Here is a 22,126-nt window from a genome sequence, read left to right as displayed (position 1 = left end):
CATAAAGTTTTTAAGGTAGAAAGTAAATGGCACATCTTTGCCCACCTTAACTCTAGCTTCTTGTATACAAGAATTTGAATGTGAGCCTCTACACTACTCCCAGTAATTTAATGCACTATTCCAGATTAACTTTTCCTCTACTGTTTTTAAACCTTCGTAAGACCAGCTCTCAGACACCATTGAAAACTGACAGTTTCCCCATCTCTCTGGCAGTAGGTCAGGTGGAAATCCCAGAGCTGTTGAGGCGGGGGGGGGGGGAACGGGGGACGGTGGCATGATCTCGGGTAACAATTAGGGTCATAGCTCAACACAAGGCAGGCCGAAGGTTTCCCTGTGAAGCCCAGAGGCACATTCTTCTTTTACCGCGCCTCTAAGAAGACCTGAAAATAAAGGTTAAACTTGCCTTTTGGGCCTTTTTTGGTCGAGGTTTGTCTCCCGACAGGTATTGCCTGTCAGGGAGCTGACACTATACGCCACAATGACTTCAGGTCGCTATTATGGGTTCTGATGATCTCATTAGAGCTGATCTGCATATTTCAAACAGGACCTCTCTTCCTGCCCATGGGTGTCCTGCTCATTTACTCAAAAAAACCATGCCTGGAGGGAGATAACATTCAAAGGAGACCTGTTGGTGTATGTCAGTGACTCCCATTATTCCAACTGCCCTCACTTACCCTCTGGCTTAGTTTCCACGGACAGAGGCAGTGAAAGTCACAGAACCTAACTGTATAGAAGGAGGCTATTTGGCCCGTTGCACCTGTACTAGTTCTTTGAAGGAGCTGTCCAATTAGTCTCAGTCTCCTATCAATTCCTCAGAGTTCTGAATATTTTGCTTTTCCGTTTTTGTTGTTAGTCAGCTGCAGCTCAGTTGGTCGCACTTTGGTCTTTCGGTCCTAAGGTCATGAGTTCAAATCCTATTGCAGGGTTATATTTTATATTTGTTCAGGAAATGTGGGTGTCACCAGCTAAGCCAGCATTTATTGATCATCCCTAAGTTCCCTTGGGGTGGTGGTGGTGAGTTGCCTTCTTGAACTGCTACATCTGTGTGCTGTAGGATCAGTCATAGTGCAGCGGGGAGGGAATTTCAGGATTTTGACCCAGCAACAGTGAAGAAACAGTGATATATTTCTAAGCCAGGGTGGTGAGTGGCTTGGAGGGGAACCTCCAGGTGGTGGCGTTCCCATGTATCTGCTGCCCTTGTCCTTCTAGATGGTAGAGGTCACAGGTTTGCAAGGTGCTGCCTGAGGAACCTTGGTGAGTTGTTTCAGGGAGCTGACAATATACCCCACTAAGACCACAGATCCCTATTACAGATCCATAGAAAGTGCTGCCAAGGATCTTGAAATACATAGATAAAACAGGGCCACACTTCCTGCCAATGGGGGTCCTGCTTGAACATGGTTTGCTCAAACAAAATCAAGATTAGCAGGGCACCAGGTTGCCAAGAGGTGGGGCAATAAAAATCAGGATCATATAAACATACTGATTAGGAGCAGGAGTAGGTAACTCAGCCCCTCGGGCTGCTCTGAGATGCAATAAGGTTACGGCTGATCTAATTTTAATGTCAGTTTCATGTTCCTGCCTACCCCCGATAACCTTTCTCCCCCTTGCTTAACTATTTTTGCCTTAAAGATATCCTTTGAGGAATAGAATTCCAAAGTCTCACAATCCTTTCAGAACTTTTTTTTTTCCTCATCTCTGTTTTAAATGGGCAACCCCTTATTTTTAAATCGTGGCCCCGAGCTCTAAATGCTCCCAGAGGAAACATTCTCTCCGCATCACCCCTGTTGAGACCCCACAGCATCTTAAATGCCTTAATCAAGTCACCTGTTACTGTTCTAAACTCCAGTGGGTACAACAGGCCTAGCCTAGGACAATCCACCTGTTCCAGGTATTAATCTAGTAAATTATCTCTGAAATGCTTCTAGTGAATTTAAATCTTTCCTTAAAAAAGAAGTCCAGTATTGTACACAATGCCCTAGATGTGGTCTCACCAATGCCCTCTATAACTAGAGCATAGCTTCCTTACTCTTGTATTCAATTCCCCTTGCAATAAAAGATAACGGGTGCAATTCCCATGCCGCGCCGTATGGGAGAATCGCGTTCGCGCCATTTTTTCCCACAGCGCCTCTCTGACGCCGGCAGGCGATTCTCCGAGGAGCAGAGAATTGGCGCCACGCGCCGGCGCCAGTCGCGGGCCGCTGTCCGGGGCCGGGCTGCTGATTCTCCAACATTGATGGGCCGAGCAGCCACGCAGAAACAGCAGAGTCCCGCCAGCGCCGTTCACCCCTGCTCGCAGTTGGCGGGATCTCTGCGTTTAAGGTCGGGGGGCGACCTGTGGAGCGGGCAAAAGCGCTCCTTCACCGGGGTGGCCTCCCTTGGGATCTGGCCCGCGATCAGGACCCACCGATCGGTGGGCTGGCCTCTCCAGCCCCGGCCCTATTTTATTATGCGGCCGGCCCCTGAACCCGCACGCCATGTTGCGTCGGGACGACACGCTGAGGAAGTCCGCCGCGCATTCGCAGGTTGGCACGGCCCAACTGCGCATGCGTGGGTTGGTGTGGGGCACATTTGGCACCGGGAAGGGAGGCTGGAGCGGTGTGAACTGCTCCGAAATGAAGACAGTGTTTGCGCTGTTGTGAACGCCGTCGCGTTTCACAACGGCGCGAAACGGGCATGGGCAGTACAGATTCCGGACCCCACGGCGCTGGAGCGGTTCACACCGCTCCAGCCTTACTTCCTGACACGCACTGGGGGTGGCGACGCGCCAACCCGCGCATGCGCGATGGCCTTACTGAACGCTCTGGCTCCGACGCAACATGGTGCGGGGGTTCTGGGGCCGGATGCGCAACAAAGTAGGCCCGGGGGGGGGAGAGGCCAGACCCCATCGGAGGCCTGCCCTGGGGACGGAGCCCCCTTCCACCCCCCCCCACAAGCCACCCCCCTGTCCCTTCGCGCAGATTCCCGCCGGCTGCGATCATGCGTGGACGGTGCCGGCAGGACTCTGTTTTTTCCGTGCGGCCACTCGGCCCATCTGGGCCGAAGAATCGTCGGCCCGGCCTCGTACAGCGGCCTGCGACTGGCGCCACGCCAAACGCGCTGGCGCAAATGCCGCCGATTCTCCGCACCTCGGGGGTGTCGGGGCGGCGTGGCGCGGTTGTGGCGATTCTCTGGTCCGGCGCGGGGCTCGGAGAATCGTGCCCAGTCTCCATTTCGGAGAATCGAGCCCAACATTCTATTAATTTAGCTAATTACTTGCTGTATCTGCATATTAATGTTTTGCAATTCATGCACTCGGACACCTAGATCCCTCTGCACCTCAGAGTTCTACAATCGCGAGAGAATATTTTGTGGGTAATATATGAGTAATTTTGTGTTTAATAAAGATTTCTGCACTTTGTTCTCCTCACTATTAAAAGGTAAAACCTTTGAGTAAGTGAACTGGTCGAAAGTATCTGAATTGGGCAGGTACAACACACCAGTACCGTAATGTGCTGTCCAGTGCTGCACTGTTAGATGTGCTGTCTTTCAGATGAAGTTTCAAACTGAGATCTTTCTATCCTCTCAGATAAACGATCACAGGACACTATTTTTTGAAAAAGAGAAGAGGCATCCCAAAGTGCCTCACACCCGATGAAATGTTTTTGAAGTGGAATCACTGTTGGAATATAGCAAAAAGCAGCAATCAATTTATGCACAGCAAAACCCAAGCAACAAGAATGTGCTAATGGCAGTATATTCTATTTTAATGATGTGGGTTCAGGGATAAATCTTGCCTGGGATTCCCCTGCTCTTCTTCAAAGCAGTATCACGGGATCTTTTATGTCCACCGTGAGGGCATTTAAGGGTTAATGTCTGATCTGAAAACCGACATCTAGTGCAGTGCTCAGTCCCACACTGGATTGTCAGCAACAGCAGGTTACATCGGGGGCCGGTTTAGCTGGACAGCTGGTTTCTGATGCAGAGCGAGGCCAGCAGCGTGGGTTCAATTCCCGTACTGGCTGAGGTTATTCATGAAGGTCCTGCCTTCTTAACCTTGCCCCTCACCTAAGGTGTAGTAATCCTCAGGTTAAATCACCACCAGTCAGCTCTCCACCCTTCAAAGGTGTGAGCAGTCTACGGTCATCTGGAACTATGGCGACTTTACTTACTTATATACATCTGGGGCGGGATTCTCCGACCCCCCGCCTGGTCGGAGAATCGCCGGGGGGCGGCGTGTATCCCGCCCTTGTTGGCCACCGAATTCTCCGGCACCGAAAATTCGGCGGGGGCAGGAATCGCGCCACTCCGGTCGGCCGGGCCCCCCCCCCCCGGTGATACTCCGGCCCGCGATGGACCAAAATTCCGCTGCTGTCATGCCAGTCTCGCCGGCATGAATCAAACCACCTCCCTTCCCGACGGGACTGGCGGCGCGGGCGGGCTCCGGGGTCCTGTGGGGGGGGGTGCGGGGAGATCTGGCCCCGGGGGGTGCCCCCACGGTGGCCTGTCCCGCAATCGGGGCCCACCGATCCGCGGGCGGGCCTGTGCTGTGGGGGCACTCTTTTCCTTCCGCCTCAGCCATTGCCTCCGCAATGGCCGATGCGGAAGTGCCCCCCCCCCCGCGCGTGTGCGGGGATGCCGTCAGCAGTTGCCGACGCTCCCGCACATGCGCGGCCTTCTGCTGACGGGCGAGGTCCTTTCGGCCCTGGCTGGCATGGCGCCAAAGGCCTTTCCCGGCAGCCGGCGGCGCGCCAACCTCTCCGGCGCGGGGCTAGCCCCTCAAGGTGAGGGCTTGGCCCCTAAAGGTGCAGAGAAATCTGCACCTTTGGGGCGGCCTGACGCCGGAGTGGTTCCCGCCATTCCATCCCGCGGGACCCCCCGCCCCGACGGGTAGGGGAGAATCCCGGCCCTGTACAGAAAGTTTCACACAATAAAACTTCCCAAGGTGCTTCATACAAGTATGAGCAAACAAAATTTGGCACCAAGCCATATTAGATGTCAGGACAGATGAAAAGAATGTTAGGTCAAAGAGGTACGTTTTACGGAGCATCTTAAAAGAGCACTTTGGTTGAGAGGCAGAGAGATTTAGGGAAGGAATTTCTGAGTTTAAAGCCTAAATGGAACGGTTAGAATCAGGATTCTGAGACAGTGCAGACACAATGGGCCGAATGGACTGCTTCTGTGCCGTAACACTTCTGTGATACTATGATTAGCAAGACGCTAGAATTGGAGGTTCTAGCAGACTGGTAGAAGTAGGATGGGGTGAGGCCATTGAGGGATTTGAAAATGGGGAGGGAGAATATTAAAATCGACCCATTTAGTCCAAGAGTCCATGTCGGTCAGCAAGCACAAAGATAATGGGTGAGTGGTACTTTTTTTTTCTTCTAATAACTATAGAATGCCCAATTCATTTTTTCCAATTAAGGGGCAATTTAGCGTGGCCAAACCACCTACCCTGCACACCTTTTGGGTTGTGGGGTCGAAACCCATGAAAACACGGGCAGAATGTGTAAACTCCACACGGACAGTGACACAGAGCCGGGATCGAACCTGGGACCTCGGTGCCATGAGGCAGCAGCGCTAACCCACTGTGCCACCGTGCTGCCCTAGGGTGAGTGGTACTTGATGTCTGTTTGGATACAAGCAGCAGAGTTTTGGAAGAGCTTGAGCCCATGCTGGGGCAAAGATGCAGTGGGAGAACATTGGAATAGTCAAGCCTGGAGATAACAAAGGTATAGATGAGGGTTTTAGAAATAGATGAGCAGAGGTTACATGTTCAATTTGCTGGACTCGGGCGTGAACCAACAGGTTTCTTACTCAGGAACAAATGTGCTAATAATATGAACCATAGCTAAAACAGAAAATAATAATAATAATCTTTATTAGTGTCACAAGTCGACTTACATGAACAATGCAATGAATTTACTGTTAAAAACCTCTAGTCGCCACACTCTGGCGCCTGTTCGGGTGCACTGAGGGAGAATTGCACTGAGGGAGAATTCAGAATTCAAATTATCTAACAGCACATCTTTTGGGACTTGTGGGAGGAAACCGGAGCACCCGGAAGAAACTCACGCAGACACAGGGAGAATGTATAGACTCCGCACAGACAGTGACCCAAGCCGGGAATTGAACCTGGGACCCTGGCGCTGTGAAACAATAGTGCTAACCATTGTGTTACCATGCCGCCCGTATCATTTAATCAATCAACTTTGTCCTTTGGAATTCCATCTCCAGCTGAACATTCAACCATATTTTGGGCTCCACTAGTCTTTGATTTCCTTATCTGATCAAGTCTTCCACAGGCTTAACAAGAGAACTATTTTTCTAAGGTTTAAGGTTTGAAATTTTTGGTCTCTTAAATGTTTTGCCATCTTTTCCTACAGGTTTGAGTGAAAATGTTGTGGTCACTCTGTACCTTTTATTTAATTTTCGTATACATCGCAGCGCTTGTTCTTTCGTCTTCCTATCCTCTGACTTAGTAAAAACTAGTCTGTCTTGCTGAGAGAGAAAAAACATCAGACCCTTTCAGTTTTACTTCCTGCCTTCATTTTGTCTTACAACCCGATCCCACCCAAGCACTCACCTCAATTTCAAATTTTCCAAGAACTCCTCGGTGGTGAGGTTATCCAACAACACAAAGTCGGCTTTGCCAAACTCCAAGCTCTCCTGTTCAGCCATTCTCTTTGATAGGCGTGGTGTGAGCCTGCCGGTGAGGAAGTGGTATGGGTTCAGCCCATACTTCTTCCTCCTAATATACTGACAAGCGTGGTTACATCCGGGAGGCATCAGTCAGCTGAGCTACTTTGTTGCACAGTCACTATCTGTGGTTATAGCCTGTTCGCACCCCCCCCCCCCCCCCAGCCAAACCCTTCAGTCACTACTACTAAACACGGCACAATACCTACAGAGGAAGGAAGTTCAGCCTGCCTTGGCGATGCCAGGATAAAAACATTTTGTTTTTGTACATATAAGGCTCCTATTTGGGAAGGTTTGATATTCAATCCCCTCCTTTTCAATTATTTCATCACCTTCCAAACACTCTTGCCTCTGAGTCAGAAGGTTGTGCGTTCAAGTCCCACTCCAGAGACTTACATAGAATTTATAGGATGTGACTTTCCACCACCCACACCTCCCCCCCCCCCCCCCCCCCCCCCGCCCCCACCCCCCCTTCTCCCACCCAGGGTGTGTTTTCTGGTGGTGGAGGCAACTCACCATTCGCCGCTGGTGGGATCTCCCAGTCCCACTGCTCTCTATGGCATTTTACGTAGCTGGCCCACCCCACCGCTGGGGAACCTACTACGGGGGGAGGGGTTGCCTTTGGCACGGCCGAAAGATCCTGCTGGTGGGAAGAACTGGAAAATCCCATCCATAGTGCAGGCTTGGGCGATTTTACTCAACCAGTAGCTGCAGTGCAAGATCTGAAACGGGTACCTTCAAAATCCCAACTGGGCTCAAGCAAGCCTATGTGATACCTCCCATATTATTAGCTGACTGAGAAATGCCACACGGGTCCCCAGTTGATCCCTGAAAAGACCCAGAGGCAAAGAAAATGAGTGTTGCCATCACCTTCAGGGCCACTGGCAGGGAAAACCGCCAAAGTCATGTGGTGTCAAGTTCTCTTGGAGCGTGTGGCATAGGTGGTGGACAGGATCTCTGGACAATCACAGCTTTTCCCTGCACTGTATCTCACTCATTTGTAGCTCGGAGACACAAGACAATAGACCCTTGGTGTGGTGAGTCATTTTTTCTGTCTGGCTCTCTGTTCCTCAGCCTCCCATTGATGCTCATGACCATGTCCTACAGGCAGTGCCTCCTGCTGGAGCTGCACCCACTGACGCATCCCCCCCCCCCCACCCCCCTTCACCTCCTGCATTGAATGAGGATTCTGAGAAGAGGTAATTGGACCACTGGATCCATTGCTACTTTTGCCACCTCTCTAAAAAGATTTATTGAAGACTTGAGTAGATAAAGGGTGCAGAAAAGGAAGATGTGAATAAGAAGCCTATGGGAGAAATGGAGCAGCTAAACTTTGGCAACCTTGATTGTATTGTTCCTCATGCTACCTGTTTAAATCTACCATGCGGTTTCAGTGTAGTCTCGTATACACTTTTATCTCAGTAGAAATTTAAGCTACACGTCTCAGGAGCGAAATGAAATCTTTTATTGTGTCTATTGATTATAATTGAGAGTTTGAGATCTTCTTGTGTTTACAAATCAAATGTTCTCAGAAAAGCCCCTGCCAGCAGAAGAATTTAAGAGAAATAATTAACTTAGTGGTTTACAAACAAATTGAACTTTCAAAATATAGTAATGGTTTCTTGCTCAAAGCAAAACAGCTTGCGCAGACTTTAGAGTTAGAGTAGAAATATGAAAATATGAAATAAGGATAGCGAGTAGTTAGATAAATGGTACAGAGTAATCCTGGAATGGAAAATGGCTGCCTGGACCTCTATCTTTAAGGAAAATGTTATCAGTTTGACTCCATCTGTCCCTACCCCTGTAATGTGCTAATTGGCTTGGATGAGTCTCAAATGCTTTTGATTGGATGGTTAGTTGTCAATCATCAATGTGCAACATAGATGTGAATATGTTGCATCTTTGAGTGTTTGCTGTGTATTGGAATGTGACTTACACTTTTAATCAGGTCTGGTTTCTGCTGGTTTCTGCTGACTGCTATACTTATTCACATTTTGAACAATGGCAGGTTCATTTTATTCATGTTAACTTATTGTGACCTTCATTGAATTGTTTCATTTGCATCTAGTTAGACTGTAGATGTTTCAAATCCATGCTTTCGTTATTGCAAGCTATATACTTTGTCATCTGAAGTTAGGCTGTGTTTGCAGTCTTATGATGGAATTCATTTTAATATTTTTGACATGGGCTTTCGTATTTACATCAAAATGGCTCAATCAATGATCCTTTTACCTATCAGAAATAGCTGGTTCCCTTCACTACCTTACCCTTGGGGCTCTAGAGGTGAGCAGCATTCTATTACATAGATGTGACATCTGGAGCACTGAGGAGGGTGAGAACATGGGGCGAAATTCTCCGGAAACGGCGCGATGTCCGCCGACTGGCGCCCAAAACGGTGCAAATCAGACGGGCATCGCGCCGCCCCAAAGGTGCGGCATCCTCCGCATCTTTGGGGGCTAAGCCCCAACCTTGAGGGGCTAGGCCCGCGGCGGAAGAATTTCCGCCCCGCCAGCTGGTGGAAAAGGTCTTTGGTGCCCCGCCAGCTGGCGCGGAAATGACATCTCCGGGCGGCACATGCGCGGGAGCGTCAGTGGCCGCTGACGGCATTCCCGCGCATGCGCAGTGGAGGGAGTCTCTTCTGCCTCCGCCATGGTGGAGACCGTGGCGGAGGCAGAAGGGAAAGAGTGCCCCCATGGCACAGGCCCGCCCGCGGATCGGTGGGCCCCAATCGCGGGCCAGGCCACCGTGGGGGCACCCCCCGGGGCCAGATCGCCCTGCGCCCCCCCCAGGACCCCGGAGCCCACCCGCGCCGCCTTGTCCCGCCGGTAAGGTTGGTGGTTTAATCCATGCCGGCGGGACAGGCAATTTATCGGCGGGACTTCGGCCCATCCGGGCCGGAGAATCGCGCGGGGGGGGCCTGCCAACCGGAGCGGCGCGATTCCCGCCCCCACCGAATCTCCGGTGCCGGAGACTTCGGCAACCGGCGGGGGCGGGATTCACGCCAGCCCCCGGCGATTCTCCGACCCGGCGGGGGGTCGGAGAATCTTGCCCATGATTTACATGATTGAACCAATGTGGCTTTGAACTCCAATCTTTGATTTGGCATAATTCTGATAACTCATTTGCTCATGGTAAATGAATGGAATCTGTTTGGCTCTGATGAATGGCATCAATCATTAACCCATGTCTCCCCTTCACTGAGGAGATGGAAGAATTGATGCAGCTCTGTCCCCTTCACTATTGGCTTCACTGTCCAAGGCTGCAAACCTCCCTTCCACTATATAGCAATTGAAATTTAGACATGAGCTTTCCATGTATCTATCCTTTTAGAAGTGCAAAATTAGAAACCTGAGTTGCTGTTGCTTCCTGGGCAATGGGGTCTCTGTCCTGTGTAATTAACCTGGACCCTGTCCATTGTAGCAGTACTAATTTACGAGTATGCATCCCAAGAAGGATCCCAGAGCCCAGCTTTGCCACCCCCTCACATTTCAGAACCCCTCCCAGGCAGAATCGAGCCTAATTTCAATTTTGGAAGGTATCATTTTACCTGTGTGTCGAGATGGTAGTCCACTACCTCGATTACAGGATGGAGTTCAAACTTCCCTCCCTGTCCGCTTGTCTCCCATTTACCTGAACCACACAATGTGCAGGTAGAGATGGGTCCTGCTTTGTCCCCCGACCAGCCTAGGGCTCCAGTGGCCTCCAGGCTGCCTGGCATGGCCATCACACCTGGGCTGGAATTTTCCGGTCATTGTGATTCAATTTTCCCGCCGGCAGTGTACACCCGCCTCCAGGTTTCCCAGTGGTGTGGGGTGGCTTCAATGGGAAATCCTATTGACAAGCGGTGGGAGTATAGAATCCCACGGCCAGCGAATGGTGCGCTCCTGAGAGAAACATGGCTGGGGAAGCGGAGATTCCAGCCCCTGGTTTCGGTTTTTGGAGACCAGAGCTGATTTGCGCATATCCTGAAGGGAGCTGCCCCCAAAGTCCATTGGAGGGCCACCCCCCCCCCACAATGCATTGCATGCCCACCCCTCCACTGCCAGATGCACCACCCATGCCCCCACCCCCAGCGACGCCCTAAAACTGGACAGCCTCATCCAAGTGACCTCCTTAATAGGGAGACCCCCCAGGGACATACTTAATAGGGAGATCCACCCCCAAGGATCCCCTAACTGAAGAAACCCCACCACAGAGTCCCCTAACTAGAGGGACCCCCCTAACTAGAAGGACCCCCACAGAGACCCCCTAACTAGAGGGACCCCCCAACATGGAACCCCTAAATGGATGAGTGACTCTAAGTGCTGAATACCCAATGTTTACAAACATCAACCACATCAAGGAGCTGAAAGTACATTGCAATCACACGCTTGAGTGATTGGAATGCACTTAGTGATTAGTATGCACTTACTTCTCTTTAATGTGGATGCTGTTTGTAAACATTGGAGTTTCAGCACTTAGAGCCACTCACCCATGAAGGGAGGTGAATGACTCAAGGCTGCAGCTGTTTTATGGACGCTGTCAATCACAGCCCACTACTAGAAATGAATGAATAAAATTTAAATAAATAAATAAATAATCTTTATTGTCACAAGTAGGTTTACATTAACACTGCAATGAAGTTACTGTGAAAAGTCTGTAGTCGCCATATTCCGGCGCCTGTTTAGGTACGCAGAGAGAGAATTCAGAATGTCCAAATTACCTAACAGCACATCTTTCAAGACTTATGGGAGGAAACCGGAGCACCCGGGGGAAACCCACGCAGACACGGGGAGAACGTGCAGACTCCACACAGACAGTGACCCAAGCCAGGAATCGAACCTGGGACCCTGGAGTTGTGAAGCAACAGTGCTACCCACTGTGCTACCGTGCTGCCCAAACTTGCAGCTAATGGATCTGAGGGGTTTAAACACAGGTCACAGCTCTTTTCTTTCCAGGAAAGGACACACGGTACTTCCAGGTAAGTGTTACAACCATGAAGGGGTTCCTTTAGTTAGGAGGTGTTTGTGAGGTTTCGCTATTAAGGCGGTTCCTAGGCATACACTTATCAAGGGGTCCCTGTGAGGGGATCTCCCAATTAAAGGGGTCCTTTTGGGCGGTCTCCCTAGTTAACGAGTCCCAGGGGGAGGGGGCAGGACGGGTCACCCCCATACGGGGAAGGGGGGGACACCCATATATCCGGGGGTGGGGGGCTGCTTTGCAATGTGAGGGGGGCTGATTTGCAATTTTTTACAATTTACAATAATCTTTATTGTCACAAGTAGGCTTACATTAACACTGCATTGAAGTTACTGTGAAAATCCCCTAGTCGCCACATTCCTGCACCTGTTCGGGAACTCGGAGGGAGAATTCAGAATATCCAATTCACCTAACAGCCCGTCTTTCGGGACTTGTGGGAGGAAACCGGAGCACCTGGAGGAAATCCACGCAGGCAGAGGAAGAACGTGCAGACTCCGCACAGGCAGTGACCCAAGCCGGGATTCGAACCTGGGACCCTGGAGCTGTGAAGCAACTGTGATTACAATTCAAAGGTAATTCATTGACTGGAAAGGGTTTTGGGATGTACAAGCTCCTTCTTTACTTATACATATTCTTTAATTATAAATTCAACCCTTAAGGAAAATAAGAAGATTACAGCCATAATAGCATTACAGTACAAGATGCACACACAGCTGGTGTACATCATTCATTACCAATCAGGCAATATTGTTCACACAGTCTTCAACTTCTTCAAATGGACGAGGCTTTTGTATAAAATTAAATCTTTCATGGCTCGTTGTAGAGAGACCATAAACTTATGCGCTGGTCTTTAGATCCTGCGGCAATAAGCCTTTCACTTGAAACAACATGATCTGAGAATGTGACGCAGTGGATGTTTTGTGAGGGCCACGAAGAATCCAGCACGAGTTGAAGGATAGAAAGAAATAACATTTGTTTCAATAACATATATATACAACAGCAGCAGCAACTTCCCTTGCTGCTCACTCTCCTCTAGCCGGTTCCAAACTGGCCAGCTTTATTTATGCAGGGAATCTGCTAATGATTTCTCTGCCCCCACCCCCCTCCCCCATTGGGGAAGCTCATACTCCCAAAGGATTGTGGGATTGCCATTAGTCCCCAGCCAGTGGTAAGCAAGCAGGTTATAACAGGATGCTTGCTGTGTGGTACGGTAGAACTGCCAGGGATTTCAGCTTCTTCCCGCCAAAGACTCAGACCTGATGATCCCAACCAGCTGTGGCTAATATCTTCTTGTCTTGGCGAATGCAGGTGTTAGCTATCCCAGCATTGACTAGTGACATCGTTTGCTGCAACTTAAGGTTCTGTCGCTTGTCAAGTCCCCAGGAGCTGAGAACATTCCTGGAGGAGCCGGAGATACCTTTGACCTTCTCTGGGTCAAAGTCAAGGCACATGATTGGTTCATTGTGGCAGGCGGGCCGGCTCAACATTTTCTTTTCCAATGGGTCACAGAGGGTCACAGACCCATCCTCGTATCCAACCAATAATAACGGCCGAGAACAGGAAAGAGGCTGCCATAATTTCAGACACATAGGCATGCCAGTTTAGCATCTGCTGGCGGCTTTAGGATCCAGACTGGTGTCTTCTTAGGTAGGTCGAAAATCTTCAACCTCCAACAGGTGCTGCCCGGTGAAGCTAAAAGGTAATGGTCAACGTCTTTTTGCATTAGCGAGGTGCAGAGGGTGGGGGATGGCTGGCTGCAGGACTCCGCTATCGGGCCACATGCTCAAAATGGCGTCCCGATAGCAGGATTGCCCCCGGGAATAACACCTGTTCGTCGCTATACATAAATCTGCATGGTGAGGAATAGTGAATTGCTTCCTGATTTGCGCTCCCAGGAGGAACGTAAATAGATAGCAATTCTCCTCTGGCGGGAGAACATAGTGGTGAATTCTCTGCTTCCCCAGCAGTGTGTACATCGGAGGCATGCCGTCGCTGGCAGTGGGATTCTCCATTCCCACCGCCGGCCAATGGGATTTACCACTGTGCCCACCCCACTCACCGGGAAACCCGCAGGTGGAACGGAGAATCCCGCCGGTGGAGAATTCAACTCATAGTCTTCAAATGAAGAATCTCGTCCCTTGAGTATTGCTGAAAAGAGACATTTTGGCTGGGATTCACTGTTGCAAGTCCACCCTGCTACTGTTGCTTGCAAGGACAGAGTATTTGACGCTCAGCCAAAACCCCCTTGCACTGCAACACGACCGGAGAATCCCACTGTCTTGAAGGGATTGAGAATTCCACCCTTTGTTAAAGCATTTTTCTGAGGAATCAGCAAGCAAATAATTATCACTTAATTTGTTTAGCTGCAACAGGTGCAATATATGTATTATTTCCGTCTGCAAAGAGTAAGACCCTGTATACACAAGTGTTAGGGTTCTTACATTTTCACATGCTACAAAAATGGCCTTATTCACAACCTTGTAAACAGGTCTCAAGTCATTTGCTTATGATACAAGCTTGATGCTGAAATAGGGGGTGGGATTATCTGATCCTGAGGCTCAGGATTGACGCCGTCGTAAACGCCGTCGCGTTTCTCGACGGCATCAACATGGCTCAGTTGCAGCGATTCTGACCCCTACAGGGGGCCAGCATGGCACTGGAGCGACCCACGTCACTCCAGCTGCCGATCCCCGATGTCAAACAGGCGCCACGGTCTGCGCATGCACACTGGCTCCCTTCTCCGCACCAGCCCCGCAACATGGCATAGGGCTACAGGGGCCGGCGCGGAACAAAAGAGGCCACCAGCCCGAGAGGCCGGCCTGCCAATCGGTGGGCCCCAATCGTGGGCCAGGCCACAGTGGAGGCCCCTCCTAGGGTCAGACCTCCCCCCCCACCCCCCACCAGGCCGCCCCCGGATGGATCCACGCCGAGGTACTGCCGGGTAAGAGCAGGTGTGAACGGCGCCGGCGGGGCTCGGCTTTTTTTGCGTGGCCGTTCGGCCCATCCCGGGCGGAGAATCGCTGGGGGGGGCCCCGTAGAGCAGCCCCGACTGGCACCCCACCAACCGCGCTGGCACCAACGGCACCGATTCACCGCTCTCTGGAGAATCGGCGGACTGGCGTCGGGGCGGCGTGGCGCGATTCGCACCCATCTCCGGCCCGGCCCCGGGGTGAGAGAATCCCGCCCAGGGCGCATTAAAGACATTGGGCGGGATTCTCTGACCCCGGGCCAGGTCGGAGAATCGCTGGGGGGGGGGGTGCGCGATTCACGCGACGCTGGTCCGCCGATTCTCCGGTCTCCTGTTCAGCACGGCACTGATCAGAGCGCCCTCCCACCCCCACCCCCCCCCCCCACCCGCATTGGGCCGAGTGGCCACCGAGATAGGCCGAAAAACGTCGGCGGCGTTCACATGTGGTCCTACGCGGCGGGACCTCGGCGTCCGTCCTGCGGGGGCGGCCTGGTGGGGAGAGAAGGGAACCTACCCTGGGGGGGTGGGGGCCTCCACCATGGCCTGGCCCACGATCGGGGCCTACCAATCGGCGGGCCAGCTTCTCCTGGTGGGGGCCTATTTTACTTATGGGCCCTTGTAGCTGTCTGCCATGTTGCGTCGGGGCCGGCGAGGAGAAAGAACCTAGCGCACATGCGCGAGTTCACGCCAGTCGTAACACGTATGCGCGTGCATGCGCAGACCCGCGGCGTTCATTTGACACCGGTATTGGCAGCTGGGGCTGCGTGAGTCGCTCCAGTGCCATTCTGGCCCCTGTAGGGTGCAGGATCGCTGATCCTGGAGGCCTGTTAACACCGTCGTAAAATGCGATGCCGTTTACGACGGCGTCAACACTTAGCCTCAGGATTAGAGAATCCCGCCCATCCTTTGGGATAATGGCTACCCTGATCAGACCATTTTGCTCTGCATATCGGGCCTAAAGCCGACACTTTCAGGCCTGAAAAGGCCCTGGATGGGCATGATATCTCAAGTGCTTGAGCCAGAAGTGAAGCTAGCAACATGAGTGATATTCAAGATGCTGCTGGCAAGTCAAAAAGACGTTCTGCCTATCACACGAATGAGTAATGTGGGATATGGATTTCAGTGACAGTGTATTGCTAGATATGCAGGCCATACATCCCAAAGACTGGCAGATTATATCAAACAGCATCGAATGGTGCATACTCCATGGCAATGCCTTTCCCAATCAGAGTCCATTTGCTAACCAATCCACACTCTTTTCTTATACAGCACAAAGTTGTTGTTTCCCCTGACATTGGTACTCTTATAATTATCCTGATGAGTGTGATGCACGATCAATGACCACTAAAGCGAGGTTGTAGTCCAACTGAAGGCTTTAATAAGTTAGATGTTTCCCCCAGCAGCTCAGGTACAGAATGAGGGCTGCTGGGGCGGCATGGGTTCTTATACCCCGCCTATCAGGGCAGAGCTATCATACACTCTAACCAATAGAAAGCATACAGTTTCCACCAATGGTGCTTTAGCCTATCAGGTACCGTAATACCTATAATACCACAGAGTGTAAGACAGAAAAAGTTAACAAAATGGGCTGGATTCTCCGCAGCCTCGTGCCGAAATTGCGTTTGGCGCGAGGGTGGAGAATCAACTTTCCCGACGGAATCGAGCCCGACGCCGCTCCGGCGATTCTCCGGGCCTCGAATACCCGTGTGTCCGCGAATTATGCCGCACGGCCGGGGGGCCATTTGTCAGAGGCCCTCCCGGCGATCCTCCACTCCTGACCAGGAGAATTCCTGATGGCATGGAACTAACATAGTCTGGCCGGTCGGGACACTCACGTGGTGGCTGCGGTCTCAGTCCACGGCCGCCTGGTGGGGGCGGGGGGACCGGGCACCAGGGTGGGCCTTATGGGCGGCCGGGGAGCAGATCGGGCCAGTCCAATGCAGGGGCGCGCGGCCGATCGGGGGGACCTATATTACGGAGCTGCCTCCATGGTCCGAGTCCGCCATAGCGCTCAGCGGGGCCGCTGGAGGCCGCCGCTGTGCACCTGCGCGGACCCGGAACCAGAAACGTGGAGGCCCGTATCCGCAGCCAAAGCTGCATGAAGCACTCCGGGTCCCTGCTAGCCACCTGAAGGTAAGTGAATCAATATTTATTTTCCTCAGGGAATTGGGGAGTGCAACGCCAGCGTTTTTACACCGGCGTGGGGACATAGCCCATTTTGGGAGAATCCAGCCCAATGTCTTTTTTCACCAATTCCTTCATAAATATTGAAGCAAAATAATAATTTCATGTGTCTTTATTGCACTATTGCTGCCTGTGATTATATTCATTACTAGCGTTAGTCTGATCCAGACTTTCCATTTTTTTCTTTATTTATTTGGAATATTTTACTGTTTTGTTTTCTATTTCTTGATAATTTAATTTCAAAGTTCACTTTGCCTTCCTAATTGATACTTGACTTCTCTCCCTGCTTCTTCATGTTATTTTGTTTTGAAAAACATTTATTGACGGTATTTTAAATATATACATAATCACACAAACATAAAAGCCAACTGCGGCAACAGGTATCAGGTACCCTCCCCGCACCTCCCACAACCAACACCACCCACTCAACCTCACATCCAACCTCCATTGCAGGCCTCCGAACCTCCCCCTGCACCACCCGCAAATCCATCCAATGCGGCACGTGGTCAGAGAGCACAATCGCCGAATACTCTGATCTGACCATCCCCACCAACAACGCCTTGTCGAAAACACAAAACAATCAATCCTGGGGTACACCCCCGTGCATGTGCGAGAAATATGAAAACTCCTTGGCCCTCGGCCTCTCAACTGCCAGGGGTCCGCCTCCCCCATACGCGCCATAAACCCCAATAACTACTTTGCTGGAGCTGAAACCCTCGGTGACCTAGGGCATGACTGATCCAACCCAGATCCAGAACCCTATTAAAATCTCTCCACATAGTCAGCCAGTGTGTGTCCCTGTCCTGAAAGCTTTACTAAAACTCACCTCATAAAATCTACGTCATCCAAATTTGGGGCATATACATTCACTCGCACTACAGGCATCCCCTCTAGCTATGAGCGGCACGGTAGCACAGTGGTTAGCTCTGTTCACTGCGCCAGGGTCCCGGGTTCGATTCCAGACTTGGGTCACTGTCGTGCGGAGTCTGCACATTCTCCCCGTGTCTGCGTGGGTTCCCTCCGGGTGCTCCGGTTTCCTACCAAGAGGTGCTGTTAGGTGAATTGGACATTCTGAATTCTCCCTCAGTGTACCCGATCAGGCGCCGGGATGCGGCGACTAGGGGCCTTTCACAGTAAATTCATTGCAGTGTTAATGGAAGCCTACTTGTGACAATAAAGATTATTATTATTAGCTTCCCGCTAACCATCAAAAAACCTACCTCCCCGGTTCAGTTATAATACTGCCTACCTCAAAGGCCACCCTCTTGTTGATCAGCACTACCACCCTCCCTCGTCTTCATATCCAGCTCCGAGTGGAACACCTGCCCCACTCAGCCTTTCCTCAGCCTCGCCTGGTCCCCCAGCTTCAGGTGCATCTCCTGTAGAAACACAACGTCCACCTTCAAACCCCTTAAATGTGCATAAATGCGCAACTTCTTGACCAGGCCATTCAAAACCAGAACGTTCCACATAATCAACCTGGTCGAGGGGCTCCCCGCACGCACCCCCCCCCCCCCCCTCCTTCGACGCGCAGCCATAACCCCTTATTAGCCAGTTCCCCCAGGTCCACGCTTCGCTTCACCTCGGGCCCTCAACAAGATGTCCGCTGTCTGCTGCCATCTCCCCTTCACCAACCACACAAAATGAACACTACCTACGTCAGAAAACCCCCCCTCCCCTCCCCCACATAATCAAAAACAAAGAAAACCCAATCATCCCCCCCACTCCCTCCACAGGCCGACCCCCCACTTCACTCACGTTTACCAGCCAACCACTCAAGGCCTCCTTCTATCTCATTTCCCCCCAGCCGCCCTTCACCCGCAATTCCTCAAAACAGTAAAAAAAACACACTCACCTATTCCACACCTGTATTCATTAAATACATCCAACTACCTGTCATGTAAACCCACTTTCCCCACTTTGGCATCACCAAAGGTCAATGTCCTCACACACCTCCCAGTCTATGGTCTCTCATAAATTCACTTGCCTCCTCCGGCATATCAAAATAAAACTCTCGATTCTGGTGTGTGACCCACGGACGAGCAGGATACTACACCTGAAACTTCACCCTTTCCTTGTCCAGGCAGCCTTGATCTGATTGAAACTGGCCTGCCGCTTGGCCAACTCCACACCCAGGTCGGTACATCCTCAGCTCGTTTCCTTCACAGGTGCACTTTTTGTTTGCTTAGCCCATCTCAGTATCTTCTCCTTGTCGCGAAAATGCTGCAGCCACACCACCATCGCCCATGGTGGTTTCCCACCTTCTGCCACCTCCTCAGGGCCCTGTGCACCAGATCCACCTTGGGGATTGGTCAAAGACCCCCTCCTCCACCAACTTCTCAAACATGCTCGCCACATACATTTTGGCCTACGTTCCCTCGATCCCTTCAGGCAGCCCCACGATCCGGAGATTCTGTCGCCTGGACGGTTCTCGAGGTCCTCCACCTTTTCCCTGAACCTCTTTTGAGTCTCCGCCATGAGCATCATCTCTGCCTCCAGCGAGGCCAGCTGGTCCTCATGCTCTCCCACACCGACTCCTCCACCTTCTGGAGTGTCAGACCCTGCACTTCTAGCCCACGCTCCACTCTCTCGATAGCCACCCGAAGTGGTTCCACGACCTTTGCCAGGTCTTCTGAGGCCTCTTGCCTCAGCTGCTCGAATTTAGCATTCAAAAATTCCACCAGTTGCTCAGTAGAACACTGGATGGGAAACGATGCCCCAGACTCATCTTTTCCTGTGTCGCACCTCAAATAAAATCTCACCTAGACTGCTGCCTCTTACTCGTTCTTGTCTGAACATAGAACATACAGTGCAGAAGGAGGCCATTCGGCCCATCGAGACTGCACCGACCCACTTAATCCCTCACTTCCACCCTATCCCCGTAACCCCTCCTAACCTTTTTGCTCACCAAGGGCAATTTATCATGGTCAAACTACCTAACTTGCACATCTTTGGACTGTGGGATGAAACCGGAGTACCCGGAGGAAACCCACGCACACACAGGGAGAAAGTGCAGACTCCGCACAGACAGTGACCCAGCGGGGAGTCGAACCTAGGACCCTGGCGCTGTGAAGCCACAGTGCTATCCACTTGTGCTACCGTGCTGCCCGGTTTATGGTAAGCCATAAACCGGCCCCACCAATGGAGTACTGCAATTACTCAGTGCTCATGCACATTAAATCAGGTGAAATATCAAGAGATTCCACCTCGAGCAAGAGCCACCAAATGCACGGCCACTCTCTCCATGCCTGCCACTGGAAGTTCTGTTTCTTCTACCAGATCTTGCTCTCCTCTGCTGTCCATGTATGTGTCCTTTTCCTGGCCCTCACTTTTTCTGTTATATTTTTCGTCATCCATTGTGTATCATTATTTTCTTGATCTTGATTAATTAGGGGATCAAGGGCTATGGGGAGAAGGCAGAAGAATGGGGATGAGAAATGTATCAGCCATGATTGAATGGCGGAGAGACTCAATGGGCCGAATGGCCTAATTCTGCTCCTATGTCTTATGGTCTTTATTATTTACTATCCTTTTTGTTAAGAACAATATATTTTTCCAGGGCTCTGTTAAACACTGTTTTGATTGTTTCCCATTGCTCTTCTGCATTATATGCTTGCTCATTTTATGCCCCATTTTCCATCTCAGCTCCATAAAATCAGTGTTTAAAGAATGGAATCATCATAGAATCCCTACAGTGCAGAAGGAGGCCATTTGGCCCATCGTATCTGCACCGGCCCTTGGAAAAAGCAAAAAGAATATGCTGGAAAATCTCAGCAGGTCTGGCAGCATCTGTCAGGAGAGAAAAATGCTAATGTTTCGAGTCCAGATGACGCTTTGTCAAAGCTGCCAGACCTGCTGAGATTTTCCAGCATTTTCTTTTTGGTTTTAGATTCCAGCGTCTGCAGTAATTTGCTTTTATCCTTGGAAAAAGCACCCTACCTAAGCCCATGCCTCCACCCTATCTCCTAATCCAGCAACCCCACCTAACCTTTTGGACACTAAGGGGCAATTTGGCACGGCCAATCCACATAACCTGCAGATCTTGGTGCTGTGGGAGGAAACCAGAGCACCCGGAGGAAACCCACGCAGACTTGGGGAGAAAGTGAAAACTCCACACAGACTGTCACCCAAGGCCAGAATTGAACCGGGTCCCTGGTCCTGTGAGGCAGCAGTGCTAACTACTGTGCCACCGTGCTGCCAATTTTCTCTGACCTATTGACCTGGACTTTGCCGTGCACAGATTCTTTTCAATTATTATGCAAAACCTTGGGCGTCATTCTCCGACCCCCCAGAGGGTCGGAGAATGGCCGTTGGCCGCCGTGAATCCCGCCGCCGCCCCCGCCGAAGTCTCCGAAGGGAGAAAAGTCGGCGGGGCGTTAATGGCGCCGCTGCCGCGGAGAATGTCACGGGTCTGCGCAAGGCAGCCGATTTTCGGCCTGCCGATATTCTGCCTTCCGGATGGGCCGAAGTCCCGTCGACGTGATGACCGTTCACGTCGACGTGAATCAAACCTCCTTTTCATCGGCGTGACCCGGTGCTCCAGGCTCACGCCGACCAGCGAGGAGGTGAGTGACGGCCTGGGGGGTTGGCTCTGGGCAGGAAATGGCGTGGCCGCAGACTGATTGCGTGAGGAGAGGTGTGTCTCGGCTTGTGTGTGTGTGTGTGTGTGTGCGGCGGGGGGGGGGGGGGGGGGTGTGGTTAGAGTAGGCTGGGCTCCGGGGGAGTGCCGGGAGGGGGTCCTTGCCGGGGTGGAGGTTGGGGGTTGGGGGGGGGTCCGTGCCGGGGTGGAGGTTGGGGGTTGGGGGGCGTCCGTGCTGGGGTGGAGGTTGGGGAGGGGTCCGTGCTGGGGTGGAGGTTGGGGGTTGGGGGGGTCCGTGCTGGGGTGGAGGTTGGGGAGGGGGGTCCGTGCTGGGGTGGAGGTTGGGGGTTGGGGGGGGTCCGTGTCGGGGTGGAGGTTGGGGGTTGGAGGGGGTCCGTGCTGGGGTGGAGGTTGGGGGTTGGGGGGGGTCCGTGCTGGGGTGGAGGTTGGGGGTTGGAGGGGGTCCGTGCTGGGGTGGAGGTTGGGGGTTGGGGGGGGGTCCGTGCTGGGGTGGAGGTTGGGGAGGGGGTCCGTGCCGGGGTGGAGGTTGGGGTTGGGGGGGGTCCGTGCTGGGGTGGAGGTTGGGGAGGGGGTCCGTGCTGGAGTGGAGGTTGGGGGTTGGGGGGGGTCCGTGCTGGGGTGGAGGTTGGGGGTTGGGGGGGGTCCGTGCTGGGGTGGAGGTTGGGGGTTGGAGGGGGTCCGTGCTGGGGTGGAGGTTGGGGAGGGGGTCCTTGCCGGGGAGGGTGATGGGAGGGCAA

General features: G+C 52.1%; 1 protein-coding gene and 1 pseudogene across 1 annotated transcript in view; both read right to left on the bottom strand.

Annotated features, from left to right (window-relative positions):
- The window catches only part of LOC140385722 (unconventional myosin-Id-like), a 264,080-nt gene extending 257,420 nt beyond the window's left edge, over positions 1-6,660 (bottom strand). Inside the window, exon 1 of the mRNA XM_072468175.1 lies at positions 6,566-6,660. Coding sequence (XP_072324276.1) covers positions 6,566-6,660 — 95 coding nt within the window. The remainder of the gene's footprint in view (positions 1-6,565) is intronic.
- Positions 6,661-12,428: 5,768 nt separating this feature from the next.
- Positions 12,429-20,146, bottom strand: LOC140385953 (guanine nucleotide-binding protein subunit beta-like protein 1 pseudogene; annotated as a pseudogene).
- Positions 20,147-22,126: the final 1,980 nt, after the last annotated feature.

Source organism: Scyliorhinus torazame, chromosome 11, assembly GCF_047496885.1.
Source record: "Scyliorhinus torazame isolate Kashiwa2021f chromosome 11, sScyTor2.1, whole genome shotgun sequence".
In the NCBI taxonomy this organism is placed as follows: Eukaryota; Metazoa; Chordata; class Chondrichthyes; order Carcharhiniformes; family Scyliorhinidae; genus Scyliorhinus; species Scyliorhinus torazame.
Note: the sequence above shows the minus strand (reverse complement) of the source record. Positions and strands in the feature narration are given on the sequence as shown.